At 42.9% G+C, this 24,483-nt stretch overlaps 2 protein-coding genes across 2 annotated transcripts; one reads left to right on the top strand and one right to left on the bottom strand.

The window, feature by feature from the left end:
• The first annotated feature begins 1,580 nt into the window (after positions 1–1,580).
• On the top strand, positions 1,581–11,688 carry stmn2b (stathmin 2b). Its single transcript, XM_026155816.1, has 5 exons — positions 1,581–1,799; positions 7,720–7,815; positions 7,930–8,102; positions 8,689–8,880; positions 9,833–11,688. Exons 1-5 carry the CDS (start codon positions 1,781–1,783, stop codon positions 9,890–9,892), a joined length of 540 nt encoding a protein of 179 aa, XP_026011601.1. The 5' UTR covers positions 1,581–1,780; the 3' UTR covers positions 9,893–11,688.
• A 2,857-nt stretch (positions 11,689–14,545) lies between these two features.
• Positions 14,546–17,260, bottom strand: hey1 (hes-related family bHLH transcription factor with YRPW motif 1). Its single transcript, XM_026156142.1, has 5 exons — positions 17,067–17,260; positions 16,873–16,948; positions 16,700–16,783; positions 16,503–16,584; positions 14,546–16,305 (listed from the first exon to the last, which is right to left on the bottom strand). The coding sequence occupies exons 1-5, from the start codon at positions 17,150–17,152 to the stop codon at positions 15,638–15,640; spliced, it is 996 nt and encodes a 331-aa protein (XP_026011927.1). The 5' UTR covers positions 17,153–17,260; the 3' UTR covers positions 14,546–15,637.
• Between the last annotated feature and the right edge of the window lie 7,223 nt (positions 17,261–24,483).

The following is a 24,483-nucleotide window of genomic DNA, read 5'->3' as shown; positions in this document are numbered from 1 at the left end:
CTTCTAAAGAAATTCTATCTTTGTGCTCAAATTTTTGGAAATAAAATTGAAAAAGAGAAAAGGGAGTGCAATTTCCTGTCTAGTGGAAATAAGGTCAGGCATTCCACCAATCTCTGTTGCTTTCTTTGGAAATGCTACTATAGTGTTAATGTTCTCATCTTTTTCGTCCTTTTGCTGTTCTCTGCCTTCTATTTCTGCAAATACCTTGTATCATGGTTCCTGGGGTTGACACAATTTGCAGACACAGACAGAATATCAATATATCAGAAAATAAATAAATACATAAGATACATTATACACAGTAAAATAAATGAACAAAATGATGAATAAATGATTATTCAAAGAGGAAATATAGACAATAGATTAATGAATGAAAATTCAATAGTAACTAACAATGGACTTACATTTTCTGTTTGCCTGTATTTCTTTTATATATCATATTAGGTGCATTTTCTTGGATATTGGATGATGTTTTTTTGAGTCATTAGTTGATGTATTGTTATTGCCAGTTTTGACAGGAACTTTTCTCCGCGTACCCTACAGACTTAAGATTTGCTGCCACCTAGAGGCTATTCTTTTAATAATTCAAGTTTGGTGGTCTTTTGCCTTTGCATATAGCTAGCTTTACATCTTTATATACCCATAGATATATAGATATAGATATAAACACACACACACACACACACACACACACACACACACACACACACACACACACACACACGCACAATTGTTTCACCTCTAACCGTTTATCAGAAACAAAAGAGGAGACTCCCTCACTATCAGCTGTCACAGCAGGGTTGGCGCTCTGTTATGCAGGAGGACATTAGGTGTGTCAGAGTTTGCCTGGAGGAGAGGAGACTGTGGTAGAGTGCATTACATGGTAAAGCGCTCATTACAGGCACCGCCAAGTCAACTGGATTAGATGTTGGGAGTCCCTGCAATTGATTTCAAAATAAAACACACGTATTTAGAATATATTTAGCTTTTCCATAATGTTTGACGTTTACGCAAATTGTTGGGGAGCCTCACAGTTTAATTAAAAAAAACAAACAAACAAATAAAAAAAACAAAAAACAAATATTCTCTCCTCTTAGCATATTACATATACTTCACATGCACCTGTTAAGAGTTTATGATTATTGTCTGGCTGTATAAAATGTTAGCTGGCAATGAGAAAACCAGTTTTCAGTTCTAAATTTAATGTAATTTGTTTATAGATTTTATAGTGCTTAAAAAAGAAAAAAACCGTACATATTCCGGTTATTTAAGCCATCGCGTTTATAAGTTGGAGCCATGACACCAGCATTTATTTTTCAGTGCATTTCTTATTGCATTTTATTCCGATATTAATTCTGCGTTGTCTGTTTTAATTTGAAGCAAGAAAAAAATTCTTTGTTAGACTAAAACATTTTGAGACTTGAGTCTTGTATAAATGCTGCTGTGCAAATATTATTTATTTGTTTGTTTGTTAGTTTATTGTTATATTATATTTTTATTTTTTAAATATTATTTTGTAATTATTTATTTTTGCTTCCACTCTTTGGTCCCTCAGTAAAATGATTCATGGCTACTTTTATTCCGGAGGGGTGCGCACTTCCGCTCATGCCTTCGTTATTGGCCAGCTGCTTGACGCAGCTCGTCACAGACCACCAGGCGCACCGGCAGCCCCCGTCTCTGCTGACTCAGTGCCTTACCAGCAGTCCCTTCACCCCGAGATAGCATCCAGCAACTGACGCACACTCCTCCGGTCAACCCGCCCAGGCACTACCGTACAGAAATGGCTAAGACCGCGATCGGTGAGTTTTGCACTTTATTACGTGTGTGTGTTTTAGTGACATTACAGCGGATTCGCAGTTTGAGGAGGATGAGAGGCAGTGGCGACACCCATGGCACAAAAGGATGCTGAGGGTTGTTGGGAGGGAGCGGCCAGACTCCTCCGCAAGTCGCTGCTAAATATGTGATGAAGTTGTAAATCCGATGCAGCATTTTGAAGATTCATTATTATTATTAAATATTATTTTGGTCTTTAAAAGTCTAATCGATTTTGTCTAATTGTAAATCCAGTTCGGTGTCAATCAGTGAGGGGAGTTTGAGGTTCAGTTTGCCGTGTGAATGACGCATATTTATTTATTCAGCTGAAAGAAAAAAAACATATACATAAATACTCCATAAATGCAAAAGCCGGGCTGTTTTCCCAGCCTGCACAGCATCATCTTGTCGATGCCTGCCTGCCGCACCTGCCTCTTGTTGCCTGACTCAGAGCCGTGCAGCATAATGCAGCGCCAGCGACCCCACCCAACATCTACGGTCCCTTCAAAGCAACCCAGCCGCTCTCCAAGGGTGTGAAATATTTCCCCGTGACAAATCTCATTATTAAAACTGGGCCATCCTATGTAGCTGCGCTGTCTAAAGCCCGCTGAACCAATTTTGTGGTTACCGCCAAAGACGTGAATCAAAGAGAGATAGAGAGGGGGAAGGAAAAAAAGAAAGAAAGAAAGAAAAGGAACTGCTTCGCATTCCAGGGAAGAATTTACAACAAGGGACGGAAATATTAGACATCATTCCTGTTGGCAAGGTTATTGACAGTAATTATATTTGACAGCTATTATATTTGATAAGAGTTTTATGATCGGGCTGCAAATGATGCTTGAAGGCAAACATGACGGCATTTGGCATAAATATTCGGGGGGTGGGAGGGGATAAAATGGGATGCATGCTGTGGCAGGTGGAAGGCCTTGTGTCAGTAAATGCATCTCAACATCCCGGTTTCATTTGGGCTTTTTAACCCATCTCCTCTTCAGACCATAAACACTGCATGGGAGCTGCAGGGTTGCTAAAAAAGAAGCCCTGCCCACCACTAACGTGTGTGCGTGTGTGTTTGAGGAGAAAAAGAGCAGTGTGTGTGTGGTCAGTCTAGGGGATGGTGTGTTTGTTTTCTGCATGGTTGACATGCTGATGGATGCAGGGGCACGCTGAGGGACAGCGGTAAGGGTCCTCGTGTCTGCACTCAGTGAAACCAGCAACTAAACCCTGGCTGTTACATTTATTCCCCCCCTCCTCCCCCTTCTCCTCTTCCTCCTTGTCCTCCTACGCCTTCTCTTTTTTCCTCCGTGATTTGAGCTGTGGACAGGCAGACAGGAAGGGATGGGCATGGAGCAGACACTCCGCCATCATGCCAGTCAGCTTTCATTGGGTCGCTGAGTTCATGTAGGTTGTGCAGAAGCGCAAGAATAGTCTTAATGTTTCAGAACCAAACTGCTGTTTCACGTTGAAAATTATACAACTATATGTAAGGACAGAAAGGGATGATAAATGCCACCAGAAACATGTGATTTTGTTGGTTATCTTAAATTCTTGACAGTATAATATAGATCAGGACCACTCCTGTGTGCTTTAAGGCTTCTAAGCACTCTTCCTGATCCCTATCAGGTCCACTTGTCATATCCAATTAGGTGTGGTTATTCAACTAGCTCCATAAAATCTGTGCACACAACAAAAGCAGCTCAGATAACGGCACATCCCAAATCTCATCTTCACATGTCTCTCAGGTTTGTTTGTCTGTCTCCATGTCTGCCTGCCTGCAAGATCACGCTAAAAACTGCTCTGCGAAAACCTGACGGGGAGGCGGAGCACAGCTAAAAGGAGAAGCCATTAAATTTTGATGCAGAGCCGAGTCACTTTCTTTAAAATTGCGAAATAGGGCACTGGCCTTGGAGGAGGATGCGCTCGCTCTGCCCTTTCCAGTTCATCCTGATTAATCACTCCATCGATCTATGCAGCACACTCCCATTACTGGTTCAGATGACTGTTGCTTTTTAAGATAGGCCAAGAGGAAGAGGTGACATCAGTCCAGTGGTGATCCATGATGTGGTCATAAAAATTTACATGTGGGTTAAAGACAGTTCAGACATTTTAACATCCTTGGCAAGTCTGGTTGTTCTCTACAGACTCAAGAGTATCTTATAGACACAACCTCATTATTTTAAACATGCATTAGAAACCGAATTTTCCCTTTTAATATTTCCTGGCACAGTATCCGCATATTCACCACCTTGATTTAAGCAGTTTGTTGATTAATGATAGTATTTGGTGTATGCAGTTAGTTTGGGTTTATATTACAGATATTAGAGCACACTAAATAACTACGTCACAGCCGTACAGCCTGTCATCATCACCTAGGGGAGCAGCATCTACCTACAAGTGATTTGTAGACATCCATCACACTGTCAGCTTAGCGAGATGTCTATGATCAGCTTTCAAATGACAACATTTTCTCCCACTTTGTATACTCATATACTCGGTTTCTGTATGTTCACGTGTCCATACCTCTTTCCTTCATTTCCAGGGAACAGTTGTCAGCATTTTTACTGATATTTTCGCGCATTTGAGCACAGACTGTCATGTTTCAAGCAAAAGTGCTAAAACATACTAAAATTGGGGGGATTTGATCCTCTTTGCTTGTGATGCTCAGCTGATGATATTAATTGTGGCTGTTAGCTGCAGGCTCACATATTGATAGCTATTAGAAATTTTCCCTACCTGCCCTTCATCGTCCGGCTGCTCTAATATTTCCCGTAATGGCTAATTTTGCTCTTAATAACCTTGTGATTTTATTGCTGATGGGCGATTTGACTGTAAAGGGCTGGTATGTGCCGAACAGGAGCGCCAAACTCGCACTGCTGTGACTCTACAGCACCCAAGAGGGCAGTGATGATTTGATGCACAGGGTCATATTTTGTAGGGCAAGTTTTGTAGCCAATTTGCTCCTAGTGCTGCTAAGAGTGTCATTTCATTTGTTTTTCCACCCCGTGTGCCTTTTTACTCAACGTGGCTATCCCATAAATTCTTGTAATGGTGTTTTTTAAGACTGCATGAAGAAGAAGGGAGGAAGAGTGTGGCTGAGGGGGGGGGGGGGGAAGGCTCCAGGAAAAATACCAAATAGGGGTGTGGCGGTTTGTGGCAACGCACTCTCTCTGAGGAGATGCTGGGAGCGTGGGTGAAAAAATAGAGAAAGAGAGTGAGAGGGAGAGTGCACCAGCGACAGATGAGACGGAGGCTTGGGGATGCAGAAGGTGCTGGGGAAGAGGGATGCTTGCGGGGGTGGAGGTAGTGTGGATATTGATGATCTGCACTCTTTCGGCTGATGGATTGGAAGAGGAAGTGCAGTTTGATGGCTGTGTCTGTGGTTGTGGGACGGGAGGAGCAGCTCTGACTGGTTGGAACCAGCCTGATGGATTGGAGTGGGAGCAGTAAAGTGTTGATGTCCCCGTCTGAAATTACTTCATCTCATCTTAAACTGACATATATCGCTTCAGCACGCCTGAAGCTCTGCCAGAAACCTTTGTTTGGAACGCCGTAGCTAGCCATTTTAATGTTTGTGATCCTCTGGGAATGACCATATTATTACACTGCTTACAGAAGGAATTCTCTCAGGAGGAATACAGTAGCACTTTAATGTTTCTACATAATAGTGACTCTCATATATTTTTGATTATGGAAATGAAAGGGGGGGGGGAAATGTGGGTTTCAGACATGGAGAGCTGTTTCAGTTCACAGCAAGCGGTTCTTCTTAAGAGAATCAATTTAATTTAACAGTCATAGAAAAGCAAAAAAAAGTTTTTGCACCTTTATTAATAACCAGGATAGAGCTGCAATCATGGGCGAATTTATCCACTCGTCCATCAATACAGATAAAGTCTCCTTTTTTATGTGATATGCTGCTTTTTTCCAGCTAAAATGAGATACCTAACAAGCTCCTCTTAACTAGAGACTTCAGTGATTAACCAATTTTTCAAGAAAATCACCATCGAATTAACAGATTATGAAAAAATCATTAGTTGCAGCCAGAACTGCAGAAACTGTAGATCCACAGGAAAAAAAGGACCCGCCCAGACTCAGCAACCAGTAAAGAGGAATATCTACTGATCTGCTCCATTAACCCAAATTATCTGCTCCACTGAATTGTTAACTGTCTGAGTCTTTAGCTGTCAAGTGGAGTTGTACGTACGAGAACATGGCTGCTGGGCCTTGACATATACACAGCCCCGTAATGAGCCAGTGACACCCTCCCCCACCCCCATCAGCAGAAATGGTGCAGTCCAGTAATTATGAGTTTAAGTGGCATCCACCTGACTTGGCTCCTTCCATTTAGCTGTCCTGAGGGCAGTCAGCGGTGGAGGGAGCTGATAATCCTCCCGTCTGTGATTTCAGTTTAAGTCAGAAAGGCGTTGGCACCATCGCAGGGCTACACCTCACCACTCGAGTGTTTTCTCCCCCTCTCACCCCTTTTCACTCTCTCTCTCCTTTCATCTCATAGAAATTGCACTCTTTTCTGTTTCTTTCATCTTCATTCCTATTCTCTCTCTCTCCTTTCTTCCAATAATTCTCGTTTTTTTTATCAGCCTCCCTCCTGCTGTGCTCTTACTCTTTCCCTCTTCCTCCTCAGGGAAGGGGCTAACAAGGCCATCGGAGAATAGCAAGAGCTACATCTGAGAGTTTATCACATTACGGTGGCGTCTGCCCGTCTGCAGGGCAGAAAGTGAGACGCAGGGAGTGAGAGTGAGAGAGTGAGAAGGGAATGAGAGAAAAGAAGCGGCTTGTATTAATCACACTGTACCCCACCACAGAGAAGCTCTTTCCCAGTAAATCTAATTTCAGACGTTGGTACTGTGGCCTTCTGCAAATCATGAATCAATGTGCCACATTTCAGCCCTGAAGGCCTTGTGCTCTGGGTGATGGATTATGCCATACAATGACAGTTGGCATGCAAATCTGCCCCATGAGGCAGTGCACCTTGACAGATGTGCAAACGCAGAATATTTCACAACCTGCAGCGTGTTGCAGATACTTTTGCCTTCTCTCTGCTGGGACTGCTGCTGAACTTAAAGCACAAATTACAAAGGAGTAGGTGCCAAAAACACAAGAATGAAAAAAAAGAAAAAAGAACAAGGTTACACAAGGTTGTTCTTTTCATACTTTTATTTTCTGTCTGCCCTTCGGAGTATTTGTTCCTCCCTGCAGGGGCGTAGGTTGCCAAACACAGCAACTATGAATTGCTGCCAGCTTCACTTCAATGTTATTAAGTTTTTGGACTGTAAATGGACCATGGGATGGACAGCCATACTGCTGTGCTATGCTGATAAGCTAAACCAGTAGCTGTTAGCCTCCTCTATCCATAAGCCACAGTCTAAGAAGATAAAAAACCCAAAGATTATCTGGCTTCTAAAATTACCTGAAAACCATACAACTAATCGCTGATTACCTACAGAAAAGCTGTGGAGCACAAGGGCGTTGGTCTGCCGGCGTTAATAAATAATAGGCCGAAATAAATGCATAGCTAATGATGTGTGGAGAATCCTGTGGGGATGGAAGCATCTTGACTGTTGGGGAAATTAGGTCAAGTAAGGACACATCCGTCATGCTCCCCTCAGTGGAAACAAAAGCCTCAAAATGTCTGCAAAACCCTGAGCAGTTCAGCTGCAGCAGACATCCTTTGATGAGATTTCCTTTTGGACGTCTTGATGAATAATTATCCCTCCAAAAATGTTAATATTTACATCAAAGACCTCCCGTGGAAGTAGAAGTAGGTTACAGATGTTTCATCTTTTTTCTGTGTTACTGGGTTAATATTTTGCCTGTGTGCATGTTAGAGGCGCGGCCCTAAGTGTGCACGACAGCAAAGTAAGCAGAAGTAATATTTCACATTTGTATCCGCAGCTTACAAAGAGAAGATGAAGGAGATTTCAGTTCTCTCGCTCATCTGCTCCTGTCTGTATCCCGAGAGCCGCAAAAATATCATGGGCGACTATGAAGGTAGGGTGGATATAAGCCTCCTGTTTTATCCAAAAGCACCTGAAGGAAGAAAGAAAGGCAGAGAAAAGTGAGAATTGTCTTTCTTTTGTTCGTTTTTGTTGCACACGCATGCAGATATGGACATAAAGCCCATTAACAAGCGCGCCTCAGGCCAGGCCTTTGAGGTCATCCTGAAGCCGACCTCCCCTGTATCTGAAGTGGCCCACTGCATCACCAGTCCCCCAAAGAGGGACATTTCCCTGGAGGATATCCAAAAGAAGCTGGAGGCAGCTGAGGACCGAAGACGGGTAAGGATTTTCCCCCCACAGAGACACAAAAACATCAAGTGTAAGAAAACAAAATAATGCCAAACAAAAGCACAAAATCATCTTCGAGCTTACAAAATATTGCTGCTATGATGTTATAATCGGTTGGCTTCCCTTGAAATCTAATTTCACATAAATGTGCATCACATTGGCTGCTGCACCCTCAAGCCTGTCATGAAAAATCGAGGCTGACATCGGCTAATTCCTGCATCCCATTGATTCGAATGTCAGTAGAGTGAGTCCAGCACCTGACGAATCCAACAAACCAGCACCAAATCAATCAACCAATCAATATCACTGATTTTTTTTTAACTCCGACTACCCAATACTGTCAGGAAATATAAATTATAATACATAGTAAATAATTCATTATAGTTTTTAAAAAAATTAAGCCGGTGAGGAAAGACCTTTTCCTAGATCGTTTAAACATCTGCATCTGTTGCACCATCTCTGACTCACTCTCAGAGACATAAATCAATGAGTGGTCAGATTTCAGTAAATCACATTTAAGAACAAATTTAGGAAGACATCTTCTCTCTTCTTTCTCCTTCTCCTCTTCCTCCTCCAGTGCCAGGAGGCGCATGTGCTTCAGACCTTGGCTGAGAAGCGAGAGCACGAGCGCGACGTGCTGATGAAGGCCATGGAGGAAAACAGCAACTTCAGCCGCATGGCTGAAGAGAAGCTCCAGATGAAGATGGAGCAAATCGAGGAGAACCGGATGGCTTACCTGGCCGCCATGATGGAGCGCCTGCAGGAGAAGGTGAGGAGCGGAGAGAGTCCCATCTGAAAATTATTCTTCTTATTATCCGGCTAATAATAAAAATTATGTCACTGTGAGACTTTGCAAACAGGCAAATAAATATTTTAGTTGTTACTTCATATTGTGTATAATACATACTGATGTCAGTGTGAATAAGAAACGGTCATTCTCGTTGTGTTGCTCCAACTACAAAATCCCCAGACAAAATATTGACGGTGTGACCTCAGAAAAGCTGAGAAATCTTAAAGAAAAGCTACCTTGTGTTGTGCTTGTATTCATAAATCTATCACTAAGTCAAAGTAGTATCTGCTATTTTCTGATTCGCACTATGAAAACTTAATAACATTTGTCTTTGCTATAAGAGTCCAAAACAAACAGCTGAACAAACTGAAAGTGACTCTGCCGTTACACACAGTGACATAATTACCATCAATGTTTTATTACAGTTATGAATCTGACAATGAAACAAACCAGTAAAGACAAATGTGTTTTAGAGCTGAAGTACTGGATAATATTCTCATGTTCATAAAGACAAGAATAAATAGGAACCATATTATTTAGCAAGCTAAGGACAGTCACCACCAGTTGGGAGTTAGTTGCTTATTCAGTACTCGTGTTCTCCACCATCATTTTGAAAAGTCTTGCACATTTATCAAGTTATCATTAGCAAAAGACAGAATGACATTTAAACTCAAAATTGCCTTTGGGTAGTAGGTCTGGAAATAGATTTTACTGCACAAACACACATTCGCACACACATACATGGACTCGAAAGAGGAAAACAATACAAGCCGTGCTGTCACGGCTGGTAAATATAGCAAGAGGGGAAATGAAGTCCAAGGGTCAGCATAGGGAAACTGTTGCTGTGAACAAGGGGGAAAAAATGTCAGGAAACGGCTGGCAGCAGAGAAAAACGTGACATCCTCAATGTGTGTGTTTATGTTTTTTCTAGGAGAAGCATGCACAGGAGGTGCGCAGGAACAAGGAATTGAGAGAAGCACTGACAGCGTGAGAAACCCCAACTGGTTCCATGTCCCACCTCCACACCCTCCACCGCCTTCCCCAGCCCTGAGGAACGCCCCACCCCGCTCCTTTCCCCACCCGTATCCCACATTTCCCCACCTCTCCCACCTCTCCACCCCCACCACCATACTCCCCCCTACACTAGTACAAACCACCACAGCCTGAGGTGCCACCCCGACACAGCGGGAGCTTCAAATGGAGTTGGGGGTGGGAAAAATGCAAAAATGATTAAAAACAAAAGAAAGATCAATGTATCCTGTCCACTCTTCCCAAAAAAAAGAATGTTTTCGCTCCGTTTCAAATGAGAGGAAAAGAAAAAAAAAATCAAATTGACAAGTGACAGTGGTTTTTGTAAATACTTCCTTTTTTTGTTATATACAGTACGATACAAGCAGCAAAAGTATTGATTGCAGTGTGCCATTTTTATATATAAGTTTCTTCTCCTTGCATATATGGATGTAATAATTTGTTCATTTTCATGTTTACTTTTTTTTGTTCATTTCAGCCTGAGAATGTTTTCTCTTTTAGATTTCTCTTGTGTGATTACAGGCTTAGGTGTTTGTTGTGAGTTTGCCAGCTAGCTGATGGTTGGCGGTGACTGCTTGCGTCCTCACACGGCCCGCATCCTGGCTCAGTTCCCTTCGCCCCTGCAAGTGGCCGCTTACTCATCTGACCCAGCAGATCTGCGAGGCAAAATTAGATCCATCCGGTTTATGCCAGTATTCAATCAGTGAGGAGCAAGTGCAGGAAAGCTGACAGAGGGCAAAGGGGGACAGTTTTGCGTTCATGTGAGGACCGCAAGCCGTCGTCGCACATCCACTCCTGTGAGGTAGGGTAGTGACTGTACCACAGGAGGCCACTTTAGCATTTAATGAGCCCATCCTCATCCTTCTTCCTTCCGTCTGCAAACTCTTCATCTCTCCACATACAACATATATATATATCTACTGTAAAAGCACTCACTCACATGCTCTCCACACAGGCAACCACAGAGCTCAGGCAGAGCGTGCTAATTTCTGTCCATCTGGCACCGGAAAGCTCATCCCTGACAAATGGCGGGCCTCTTATATTCCTCTGAAAACAGGCTTCCAGTCACATTTAAATCACATGTTACTGTAACGTACGACACCACTGGGGACAAAGTGCATCCTGAGAATGCTGAAGTGCAAAAACAAAATAATAATAATAAAACCTGCTACTGTGAAGCTTAATTTGGAGAAAAAAACAAAATAAATCCCAGTTTTCTCCATTTCACAAAGGCTAGAGTAGTCCGCGACATCGCCATCACCTACTGGGAACCATCGCACTTCACTCCGAGACACTTTAAATGCCACTGTAAGGTCAGCACAAGAAAGACTTCTAAGCCATAAAGACAGGTATCACTGCAGCAGCGATTCACAGTATTTCCATCTGTAAAGGTGTATATGAGTGTGATAAAGTATCCGAATGGTTTGTAACCAGGGTGTTGAAGCCTGAGGTTGAACCCTGTTGGTCACGCACGCACAGTTGACCCATAAATGTGTGTGAGTGTGTGTGTGTGCAAGTGTGTGTGTATTTCAGAAACGGCGGGTAGATAAACCAACCCTTGTGCCATATGATATTGATCCGGTTAAATATAAATAAACACCATTACAGTCAGAAGTTCAGCACAGACAGCGACTCTCCTACCTGCCTCTCTCACTCTCTCTCTTTGTCTCCTCTATCCATTTGTGTGTTTCCCCCTCTCCACATATATCTTTGTGAGCAAGCAGTGGTTAATAAAGATTTGGGGTTCAGTGAATGAAACCGGCTCTCAGACTGACTTCTTTCCTGCACGCTTGTGTTTCCAGTGGACTATTTTCTTTATGTAACTGAAACAAAATGTCAGGTCAGAACAATGCGTGGATAAACACGTCTGTAGGTGAATTATTCAGCTTCAATAACTCTTTGGACTGTACAACAATCACCACCTGGATTTAACTAAGCAAACAGGTATGAGCCTTCCACTGGATAATTACTGCAATGATTAACCTGTTTCGGCTGCCAACAGGTTATTTAACCCTAACCGATGCAGTAATTAGTTTCTCATTTCTTAAACCAGAAGGTGCTAAATATTAACCGGCATCAAGCAAAGAAAACTACTAAGGAGACTGCTGAAACTGCTAAAGAACTGTACAATGCATTATGAAAATGTGGAAGGACAGAAGTGTGTTAGCGGATACCCACATGCTAAGTGCAAAGGGAACTCAGGGGATTGGGATTAAACAGCTTTTAGATTTAAGAAAACCACTTATCATTGAGGAAAACTGGGGAAAAAACATGCTTTAATTTGGTAGGGAGAATGAAGATTGGACTGGATGTTGAAGGAAAAAGGTCGTGTTCTCAGATGAATTCTGTTCCTGATGAGTGTATGAGGGTAAAAAGAGAGGTGGATAAGGTGGTGCACCCATCGTGCTTAGTGCCCCCAGTACAAGCCTGTGGGGCAGGCTTATAAGCTTGGGTTGCTTCAGTTAGTCCACTCCAGATTCAGCATTAAAAAAAAATAGATTCTTCCATCAGTGTAGTTTTTCTTCCTTCATGCAGTGAGGATATTGCAAGGTGACAGCGTCAGGATTCATCGGGCTCAGACTGTGAAAGAGTGGTACATGGAGCACGAGGCAGACCATTAACCCCACTGAGACTGGAGAAGTCGTCTGACTCTCTCATCGTGAATACAAGATATCAGTGAAAAATGAATACAGCTGTGCAGGAAATAAATGCCATGAGGTTATCAAAATGCTGTGTTTTGTTTTATATACTTTTTAAAATTATTGTTGATTTTATTTTAAATATTTAGATATAAATAAGTAACAAAAAATACTGATTTTTACTGACTCTACCTATGTATTATTTTAACATTTATCATGTATTTATTTGTTCTGCAAAACTTAGCATTAGTGTGAGCGAATCAGAGAACAGCTTTATATTGTAAGGTAGACCCTACAATAATACATACAGAGAAAAACCCAACAATCAAATGACCCCTATGAGCAAGCACTTTGGCGACAGTGGGAAGGAAAAACTCCCTTTTAACAGGAAGAAACCTTGGGCAGATCCAGACTCAGGGAGGGGCAGCCATCTGCCCGACTGGTTGGGGTGAGAGATCAATACCTGAACCAGTTTAAGGCTACTAAAGTAACTTCTCTGGCATTTGTTATGGGCATAGTGCTGCAGTCAGCTGTTTTACACAAACACCAAAGAAAAAGAGACACAAAGTCATAAACATAGATAAAACATTACAGATTAGATGGTACCTAACTACACATAAAATCATGAAGAAAGAAAAAATCACAGCCTCTAATGATGAATTTGATTGAGCGCCTTTTGTTTTTTTAATAACTGTCTGCAGATTTTGAGTTAACGTTGTTATTTGATCACAAAAAAGCATAAAGTGAAAATCTGACATCAGCCCCAGTTATAAAAGGAAAGTGAGAATAATGAAGGCCGTATTTGCACATTAGCTTTTCCTGCTATGATAAGTAGAAGGGCAGTTTACGAGGCTTTAATTTGAGTTGTATGGTTCCAACTTGTTTATTATACATGACCAGCTTTTTAAAACGTTCATCAAGATTATATGGAGACATAGAAGTACAGCATAAATGCCTGTGCATTTCCATTACATCTATAGAGAGTGTTTATACTCTTATCTGTTTGTACTATTATCTGCTCTAAAACATTTTTAAAATAAACTTTGAAAATGTACTTTTTCAGTGGATTAATATAACAAGAAAACATTCTAATGCTATTAGAATAATGTGCATTTTTGCTGTATTGCTTTAACCTAAAAAATATAAGATTTCATTACGCATAATAGGTTTCCTTAACTTCTTTCAGTCCTTTTCCTTGTGAAATATTCCCATTTTGCTGTGATTAACAAAACATCCTTTGCCCGCGACGACTTGAAGCACCACTTATGACCAGTTGAGGGCGACAAAAGACAAGCTGTCTTCGCTCCACTTCACTGATCTTGCCTTTCGGCTGCACAGAGAGGCTTACATCACTACCTGGCTCTGCATCATCATCAGGAAATGAAAGGAGGATGACTAGACAGAAGCGGAGAGAGGCGACAGCAAAGAAATAAAAGACTCAGAGTTACGCAGGCGACCGGGCCGACTATTTGGGCTACTGTGCTGAGAACAGAAGGTGCAGCTGGTGCAAGCTGAAATGATGGCAAAGAGACAAAAACCTTTGATGCACACTTCCTTTCTCACAGGTTCCTGCTCCCTCTCTCCTTTGACTCTGCCACCCCTCCCATTGCTTTCTTCGCCCTTTTCTCTTCATCTGCTACCCAATACTCCATCCCTCCTTACTTTCCTCCTTCATCCTCTTCCAACCTTTCCTCCCTCCTTTTTCCCTCCTCTAGTTCCCACGGAGCACATGGGGCCAGGCAGGCTGCTATTGTCTAGGATATCCCCTCCTTGTTAATGGTTTCCTGTGCACACACAGAGGACTGCTGAGAGAAACAAGCAGCCTCATCTGATACCAGGCGTCGCCATGTACTGCACACACACACACACAAACAACTGGAGGCATCAACAAGCAAACACACGTACCATACCACACCAAAGCACATTCACACCGCAATGAATAAAATCCCAGCACACTTGAACAAATACGCAGGTGATTTATCAGAACTCTTTTTTTATTGCAAGGAACTTGTCGTTACCACCAGCAAGACCTTTGAAAAGCAGGCAAATCTGATTTGTCAGCGCTTGCTTGTGTTTTGTACAACCATGAAATGCACACAGTCACAGTGAGGTTTGCTAGGAGACACCAAAACATCACCTGGAAATAAAGCAATTGCATTTAGAAATCTGTCTACAGGCTTTGGAAATGTAATGATGTTATTTACTTTTTATTTACTACAACTGTTCTTACAGACGGAGATGAGCTTCCTGTTGGTAACTTCTGACTCTAAACGCTGATGCAAAAAAACTTTTGAGACTAGGTGATAAGAAGAAAAAAAACAGCCTAACATCTTTTACATTAGGAAGAAGCAGGAACTTTGCTATAGCTGTTAAAAAGCTGTTAATCAGTTGATTGTTAAGGACAGGATTTACTGTAGAGAGGAAGTTTAAGTTGAGGGAAGCGAGTTTAAATAACAACGCTTTACATGAACACTGGAGGCTGTGGGTAAATCACATTTAGCTTTGTTTTAACCAAGCTGGTAGCTGATGTCTGCTCCCACTATCAGTCAGACGAGCACCTGGTTTTGGTTATTCCACCCCATAAAATGTTGTAAATAGGGGGTGACTCTCAATCCCCTGTAACTGTGGTACCAACACCCGAGTTCCAGGGTGAAAGTGTCCCCCCCCCTTTCACCCAGGAACTCGACAGGCTGCTTGACCATCTGGAAAAGTCATTCCTGATAGACTGACTACAGTGGGTGAAACTTCTAAAAGGGGTGGGCAGGAACAGAGATCAATCAACATAGTAAATCACACTTGTTGCCTTTTAGTCACGGTCTCCCTCGTCACTGATTTTTTCTTCTCTTCTATACAAAGAACAACAACAACAACAAAAAAAACATTACAGATGATTAAAAAAAAAAGAACTATAACTAGGTATATCCTCTGTGGGATGTCATCATCATCATCATCACCATCATAGAAAAAAATAGCACTTTCTTAGCAGGAAAATAAAGAATTTGAGTCCTTGAGTCCAGCTCAGCTGGGAAGTGAGTCGAGTCTGTACGCAGATTGAGTTTTCATTTTAGTCAGAAAGCTCCTATCTCCATACCCCAGGGTCTGTAGGGTTTGGCCACGCCGGAGTTCTGGGTCGGGGGGCTGATGGCAGTAGTGGGTGAGATGAGGGGGAAGGTGCTGAAGGTGAAGGGGAACGCCGAGAGAGAGGAGAGGAGTGGAGGGGAGAGCTTGGAGGCCGACGAGGGGACCAGAGCAGGATGCAGGACGGTGGTGGGAGCGGCAGTGGTGGAGGGAATCCTGATCGGACCTTGATCGGAGTGTGGGGTGACGCTGCCGCTGCGCCTGCCCGGGATGTGAGTCTCTGCAACCAGCGCGGAGGATGATGGCGAGGAGGAGGACGGCGATGAATTGGAGGTGGATGACAGAGGAGTTTGTGGGCTGCTGGTGGTGCTGCGGGGTAGAGGCGCCAGCGGTGCACCCTGTTGGTGCTGGAGGAGGAGGGGGTGTGTGAGGTGGGCAGCGGGGGATCCGAAAGCAGAACCCCACGCCAGGTGACTCAGGCCGGAGTGAGCCTCACGCTGACTGGCGTAGTTGTTGAGGTGAGAGACTAGACGGATCCGCAGAGGGTCTGCGCTGTCCAAGCCTTCGATTATGCTCAGATAACGAGCCGTCTCAGCCAGGCACTCCCTGAAACCCAAACCACGGTAGTCCATCGCGAGGGCGTGGGCGTCAAAGTAACCTGAAGAAGACAGTAAATTAGATTCTATAACCGCCAACTCCTCTGAACTTTAAAAAAGAAACCGTTATGAACCATTGAGCCCTTGCTTTTGGGATAATGACATATCAGTCACACAAAAAGAGACTACTTCCACTGCTGATCTGGTCAGACCAGCTATGTGTGTCTCATTTAAACATATTTAAAATTAATAAGTGTACCTTTGCCTCCAGCAGCATGAAGCATCTTCAGATGATCAACAGTCATCTGCAAAATCTCTGCTTTCTCCAGCTTGGCTGAACCCTTCAGGGAGGAAAGAAAATGGAAAAGATAAGATTTTAACAATCCAACAGATTTTAGGTAAACAGTGAGCTTTCCTGAGTGTTAACTGCTCATTAGGCTGGGAGACTTCGCGTACTTGTTTCTCGTAGGCGCTGGGAACCAGCCTGCGGAGCTCGCTGAGGCTGTTATTGATTCTGTCACGGCGTCGCTTCTCAATAATCTGAGAAAAGATCATTAAAGATTAGAGATGAGACCTGCTAAATGTGACATTTGGTGACAAACAAGGTCAAGAAAGATAAATTCACTTACTCCTCGACGCCTTTTCCTCGCCTGCACCTGAGTGGATGTTGAGGGAGACATGGAGCCGAGAGGGGAGCTCATATTCCTGAAAGAAGGTGGAACGGGGAGGTTTGGTCAATATCCGCACAGTAAAGTTTTACAGAGATATTCACAAACTTGAACCACTTCAGAGGAAGGAAACACTTCAGGGCCAAATGACTTACCCATTCTCATCTGCGCTCTCCTTCTCCACTTCAATAGTTTCATCCAGCTCGCTGTCCGAGGAGCTAAAATCGTGATTCCTCTTCATTTTGATTCGTGCGCAGTAGTTCCTTCAGTGCGTCAGCTTTGTGAGCCAAACTCGCTTCTGCCCAGGTTTGCCCGGAGCGCCTCTGTTTGAAGCGCTCAGCTTTCCCACGGTGTCATTTCAACGGTGCTGTCGGGCAACGGGGGCGGTGACCCGCGCCAAATCAGCCAATCACAAAGCTGTCTCGGGTTTGAAAGACAGCAGTTAGCCCAAGCACGTCTTCGTGCGCTTTGAGGGCTGGGGGAGAGTTAAGATCTCCCACTCTGAGGCTGTTTCGATGCCCTGAAAAACCTTCAATACTTTTCACCTGTAACGGAAGCTTATGTAAAAAAGAGCGGTGGGTCATGACTTATGAGCGTTTGCAAATTATGAGTACATTTTAATGACCATGACTGCGACTTTTACTTTTCACAATAAACAAAACTTTAAACCTTTTATGTATTTTAAAAATTGTATCTATTTAATTAATTTTTGAAGTTTAGTGATGTAAATGTGCCTGTGAACGTCTGTTGTTTAAGTGTGCTATATAGGCTATAAATTAAACAGACGTGACTGACAACATAAAAAGATTCAGATGTTTTTCATAGTGCATGTTTGGGATATATTTTATATCGCAGAACAGTTCAGTCTGCTAAATATTGAAGATTTGGGCCGACCTGCCCTGGGACTACAGATGGAAATCAGCAGTTTAGTTATAATCTTTACATTTAATATGTTTGTTACACTGATGTCCATTAACACACGTTGTTCCTGTTGAATCGATTTAATAATATTTTTCTTTAAGACCACAGACAGCCTTTGTTACCACTTTATGTTCCCCTTCTTAAATACTTTCATGCTTTTTTCTTTTCATTCGGCGTCTTTTTTCTGAAATCACAGCTGAGTTTTTAAAGAAAAACAGGTTTCACGACGTGATTTGGGATTTTTTCCCCCCCTCAATTTCAGAGTGACTGATCTTGCCAAACACGGAGGATCTTTGGAGAAACTTTGACATCGGTCCAATGGACTTTCGGTCCATGACTGTCCACCCCCCGCCCCCAACCACCCTGCTCCCGCGAGTCCGCCCCCTCCTCCCCCGTGTGTGTCCCCGGTGGTGATGAGGAGTGGCTGGCCGGCTGTCAGCACGCGCTGGCCGTGGGAAAGTTCCCTAACCGGCGCTGATAACCAATCAGAGGCCGACGGCCGGCTCCAGCGCTGGAATGAATGGAGCAATTGGTCGGGGCGACGGGCGGTCTGCGAGCGAGCGTGTGAACCTGTAATCCAATACTAACTCAGCCCGGGAGGAGAGACAGGGAGCGCTGCCGCAACCAGAGGAAGCCACCAAGTCTAATCTTACCCCACAGAGAGACCTCATGCACGGTAAAGACTCCGTGGGCACTTCAAGGGCTTGTGAGAGCAGTCAGCGAGAGGCCCGTAATGCAATCAAAGCGGTTTGTCCGCTCTCCCTGGAGTTTCCATATCATCACCAGCGCACGACTGATGGCTCCTATAATGGTCACACTCCCCAAATAATTTGACAAGAGCTGCTGCTGTGTGTTTGTATATGCGTGCAGCACTCATGTAATGCATATGGAGCTGGAGCCCCTCAGGCGACGGTCTCCTGCAGGGACCGGTCTGCGGCATATTTAAACAACAGTGCGGTGTTTTAAAGAATAGTGCACAGTGATAGACATGAAAAACGCCTGAATCATTAACAGTATATAAGTAATCATCTCTCTCATAGGCTGCAGTGGCTTCTATTTCATTTCATTTGAGGAACATATTAAAGCCAAATTTTACTCCACGGTTTTATTGTTGTTCACATTTAACACCTCTTTCTAATAGTCTGTAAAGGGCATTAATAAAATGACACCACCTCAGTTTACATTAGGTCTAACCTGCCTGGTATAGTGTTAAACTCCTCAGCTATTAATGTTTCTGAGGCCTGATAATGATCCAGTAATATAATGGTTATCAAAGATGGGGCTCAATTTATTTAATGAGTATTTTTTCTCAGTATTTTACAAAATGAGTCTGCTATGACATCGAAGTCTGGTGATATAAGAGTTACAGCAGAGAAACAGAAAAGAACTAAGTTTATTTTGCATTCAGCAAAAAACTTAAAATAAATCTGTCGACCAAAACAGGCGAATCACAAAAGAGCTATTTGTTTAAAAAAAAAGTTGCAGTGCCTTTGATCATTTCTGAGTAAGCTGTATTACATTTAATAAAAGCTCACCTATAATTAACAGAGTAAACAAAGAACAACCTGACGTAAAATTAAATAATAAAGAATAAAAGAATAAAAATACTAAATTATGAAAAAGCACACTCCCACTGCCCAGTTTGCTCACTTTAAACACGATGATGTAATGTTTATGTTTCACTGCATTTATAAGATAATCCTCAAAGACTCCTGTGTGTGATGTCACTGCAGAGGTACAGCTGGAATTATGGGAACAAACTGGTGGCAAACTGACATTTTTATCCCGGCTCGCGTTAAAAAAAAAGAGAAGCCAAAATTGTCACTGAAGGCAGTTTCATTTAATGCATCCTGCAAAATATCTGCACCAGGCAGCAACAATGAAGGGCTATGAATAAAGCGAGGAAATGTGCTCTGTGAGGATGTAATGAGGAAACATAAAACCTCAATTCATCAGACTTTTTAAACATTTATTGTGATATATAAGATCGTAGTGCACCTCCACTCATTCTCCGAGGGGCTGTGGGATTGTCGTTTTAATCTTACGCTAATAAAGAGCAACAGAAAAATCAGTCATTAGGAGCATGCCTGCACAGACACACACACACGCACAGACACACACACACGCACTCAGGGTAATATGGAGATCCTTATCAGTGGGAGCCGAAGGCAACCCGAGGCGTAATAGTCATCTCAGAGAGAAGGCCTGCCTTGTTTGGTTTATATGAATGAGAGGAAGCACTTAGGGCTGTTTTCATCTTATTGTTGTTGTACAAGGCTACGCTTATATCAGCACACACACACACACACACACACAGACAAGGTACAACCTTTTGCTGAGCTGATCAGCGGTGAGCTGGTGCCTGTGTGAGTGTGTGTGTTGGGAGTGGGCGAGCGAGTTGCGTTCACACACGTTCCGAGTGCATGCAACCTGAAGCTTTTGTCACAATAAACACAGGTGTGCGTCCACATTAGTTTCGGACTTTGTGTGTGTGTGTTTGTGTATTGAGCGTGGAGGGAGGAGGAGGTGGAGGCGGGGGGTGTGAGCCCTCTTGTTGTATTTCAAGTTCACCCAGAGTTCCCACGCTGTTATTTTCTGCCCGGCTGTCTTTGTTCTACCGGTCTCATCACATGTTGTGATTAGTAGGGCCTTTCAGAGGCCGCCCTTTGAAGGTGAGGGCCCGTAACACCACATCATCAAATCCACCCCTCCCCTCCCCTTCCCCACAGCCGCCCTCCTCTTCTCCCGCCGCGGATCAGGCCACCAAATCGAATGATACTCAGGCCCAGGACTCGGTGACGGCTCACCTCCGATGCCCTTTCTGTCTCGTATTCGCTTCTTTTCTCATTTCATGTCTAATTTCCTGTTTTCACATATTTTCCTCCGTCTCCTTTTCTCCAATGACAGCCCCGCTTTGCATGTCCTCTCCCTCAGACAGTCATTTGGTCTCTGCAAATGCTGCAGAGCTGCCAAATCCTCTCAAACGGCGAATATTGATGCACGTGGTGTGAGCTCAGTTCAAAATGTGAAACGTTAAAGCACTGATTTAGAAATTAACTTCTTGATTCCACGTCCTCTGCTGTCTTCTACTGTACAATCATAAAGGGTTTTGAATTCCAGTTTATTAGTAAGCCACAAGGGTTTTTTTCCCTCTTTTTTTGGGCTGCAATTACATATAATCAGTGCAGACATAAATTGAGTCTAGACTGTCTTACCAGAAGGAAATGTTTGAAGTATTTGTGCACATTCGGGCTTTGAAGTTGTTTTAAAGGGAGATTTCACCAACAAATTCAGCTCGGTGCTGCATGCCGCCTGTATTTTCTGCATTACGCTACTTTGGCTGTAGATATTTATACAATGGTCCACATGTCATCGGGTTTTTAGTTGTATTGGTTTATTTAGATGTGACTTCCTGAACAGAGCTTATGTGGCTGGGAGCGTAAATCAAGCAGGACTGCAGCGCTGACAGACTGACTTTGATGAACGATGCTGAACTCGCATTCAGGAACTCTCGGTTACTCCTTAACAAAACAAAGTCACGAAAAACTGTTAATGTGCTAAAGTCTTCCCGATGTTCTGCTCGAACTTTGCCAGCAGATGCAACGGTGAAGGTGAGGTCTGTTTCCCACCAATTATATTAATGCGCACAAAAGTCATAAACACAATTAATTAACAAGGTTGAGTATGAAACAGTCGCGCTATTCGAAAAGGGACAAACTGAGATTACAAAGAAATCTCATGAGGTTTTGAGGAATTTACGAAAATATAAAATAAGAATCTCCTTTAAATCATAAAGCCGCAACAAATCATCACTTCTTAATTTAATTTCAAGCTGCTCATCATCTTCTCCTTTTGGGAAAAAGAATAAAAATTAAATCCTGACTCACTCAGCTGGTGGCTAATAATTTAATCTTTACGTCTTCTCTATCTCATCCCATCCCTGCGTTTATAAAGCCCTAAAATAAGCTTCATAAGTGGGAAGGTCCTGAGAAGAAACAGAGGAGCGATTGTTCTCGCAGGATTACTGGTTGTCTTGACTTGATTCACTGGAAGTGCTGAAAACATATTTAAAGCCTTAAAATGAAATAAATAAAAATGTTAAAAGATACACATACAATGTAACTTTACTGAGAGGAAGCAATCCCTCAACTAAGGCTGCGTCCTTGGAGTCAGCTCGAGTCATCAGAATGAATTTCTGTATAAAACTGTTGCTACCTAATGAACTTCACTGTTTATTTTTTAAACGTGCTCCTCCTAGAGACCTCCTGCCATTACCTAACCAAGTTATGGACGGGAACTGGCTGTGGCTCAGTGAAATTAGTCACACAGAAGGTGCGTCACCAAAAGCCTCTCAGTGATTGCTTTGGTTGCTATCAGATTGCTCCAGCAACCTGCTAGCAACTAAATCAATCTCAAAGCTTTAGGTGTGGCACCGTATACCAGTTTCACACAAGATCACTGCCAGCAACTTCCAGCAACCGCTTATAACCCATTTGTGAAATACACAATTTCACTGGCTGGGCTTGAGGTCTGCCTGACTGGGGCTCTGAAAATCAATCTCCCAAACTGTCAGTGAATACATATTTTCTACCCAGTGGCAAAGGGTTGCCAGACGGTTGTTGAAATGTCTAAAGACCGATGTGACTGAGGCCTTTGTTCAAAATGGGAATGAAATAATTCTAGTCTAATGTCAGGAATGGAGCTGGACAAAAAATGAAATTAGACACAAAAAGTAAAACAAAAATGCAAAAGATTTATTATTTCAGAAAATGTCTGAAAAACATCATTTTTTTGCATCGTACAAACATTTTTGAAAGCAAATTCATTTTAGAAACAATATTTCCTTTACAAGTTAAACTGCTGGATGCACGGTGCTGTTCTGAATCAGAAGTTTGTGTAAGCTGCGTAGTCAACTATGACTGACTTCCATTTGTGATGTCACAAAATCCTGCTTACAAATTAAATGCCAGTGTTATTCTTTCCTCATTCGCAAGTACACGAGGGTCTGCTGTGGTCCGCGGGGTGTAAGGTTGTGTCACAGCTGCACATGTGCTGCACAGCAAGATTGGATGCTGAATCTGAGACTGTGGGGGGAAAAAGTCAGTCGCTACCCACATCTCTATAATTTATCTTTAAAATTATATAAAGGAAATTAAATTGAAATAAATCAGGAATGGAACTTGGCCGGACTTTGGGAAAAGAAGAATAAGCCTTTCTGTAGACGTGTGACACATCCTCAAAGCAGCCTGGAGAGCAGTATGAGAACACCTCGGTGTCTGTGCTGTCTACAAGAAAGGCTTACAGGAGCCTTAAACCCAAACTTTATGTGTGCCAGAGAAACCCTCAACACATGACAGCTGCAAACTTTATACGTTCATAATTCTAAATGGAGCTCAAGCATCCAAAAAAGTGGAGCTCTAAACGCGTTAACCTGCAGGACTTCTAGGTAAAACTAAGTGATAAAGTTTCTGAAGGTGTGCCCCTCACTGACTCAGAGCTGAGGATCTGCGGCGTCTGCACATTAGCCACAGACAGATGTTCATCCGCTCGAAACAATGCGTGGAGCTGCTCTCTGGTGAAGCCCTGCAGAGGGTGAGCCTTGTTATTGTTTATAAATAGAGCTGCGCGGAGCTCTGAGGAAGGCTAACTTTGTTTCTCCTGACAGGGAGAGGAAGCAACGGCTAATTCTGCTCCAGACATGTATGACACCCGACTATTGTCCCTTAGCGAGACAGGGGGTGAGAGCGAGAGAGACATTGTTAATGAATGTGAGTGTCTTTAAGAGGGTGGGCTGTTTGTAAGGCAGGGGTGAGGGCTGTGTGAGTGTGTGTGAAACCCTGGCATTGTCTTTCAGGAGGGTGGGGGTTTGAACGTGGTCGCATTGTTTGTGCGTGTCAATCATTGTTAGTTGCCCTGTGAGTTTTGTTGACGGGCCCTCTCGTTCACCCCTCTTGACTCGTATTCTTCTCCCCTTTCCGCAACGCACAACACATCAGTCAGCGTGTGTGCGGATTGAGGAAGTGAAGGATGTGTCAAAGTTGACCCACTGACACTCATCACTGTCTTGCTTCCCCATGGGAAGCGTTGGAGGGCCTCCCACACTCTCTCTGTCACACACACAGAAACCGAAACACACAGAAGGAGAGAAAAACAGAAAATTTCCTAATTCTTAAAAATTGTTCTTGAGGTCCATAAGATTGATTTTCTCTCAATCTGAATAAACACTTGTTTCAGATGTAGAGCACCACTCGTAGAGCAACATATTGAGCATTGCTGTGCAGCATCATTTATTTATATTATTACCTTATTTATGCGCTTAGTTCCAGGAGTTTTTGGACATTAAAATATAATTTTTTGTAGCTTTGATTCAGTAGATTTTAAATCACATGATTATTATGGGGTTCAGGTTGACTGAACAAAAGCAGCTGGGTAGTTGACTTTTTTATCTGGTTTTTTTGTTTCCCTGAATACTCAGTTTGAGGTCCAAAGTCATGTCGATGCAAGTGAGGGAGGCTATCATTAGGCTGAAAATAGCAGCATGATAGCAAAAGCTTTAGGAGTGGCCAACTTAACATTCTGGTTCATTCCTCAAAAGAATGAATGAACAGGCCAGCTAAGCAACACCGAGAGGCCTCGAAGACCACAGAAGAC

Source organism: Astatotilapia calliptera, chromosome 22, assembly GCF_900246225.1.
Source record: "Astatotilapia calliptera chromosome 22, fAstCal1.2, whole genome shotgun sequence".
Lineage (NCBI taxonomy): Eukaryota > Metazoa > Chordata > Actinopteri > Cichliformes > Cichlidae > Astatotilapia > Astatotilapia calliptera.
Note: the sequence above shows the minus strand (reverse complement) of the source record. Positions and strands in the feature narration are given on the sequence as shown.

Coding starts and splice junctions, on each gene's coding strand:
- stmn2b (XM_026155816.1), top strand. Junction 7,816..7,929: donor TATCATGGGCGACTATGAAG/GTAGGGTGGATA, acceptor ACACGCATGCAG/ATATGGACATAAAGCCCATT. Junction 8,881..9,832: donor TGGAGCGCCTGCAGGAGAAG/GTGAGGAGCGGA, acceptor TGTTTTTTCTAG/GAGAAGCATGCACAGGAGGT.
- hey1 (XM_026156142.1), bottom strand. CDS start 17,152: ATGAAGAGGAATCACGATTTTAGCTCCTCGGACAGCGAGCTGGATGAA. Junction 16,949..17,066: donor GAGAGCGCAGATGAGAATGG/GTAAGTCATTTG, acceptor ACCTTCTTTCAG/GAATATGAGCTCCCCTCTCG. Junction 16,784..16,872: donor CGAGGAAAAGGCGTCGAGGA/GTAAGTGAATTT, acceptor ATCTTTTCTCAG/ATTATTGAGAAGCGACGCCG.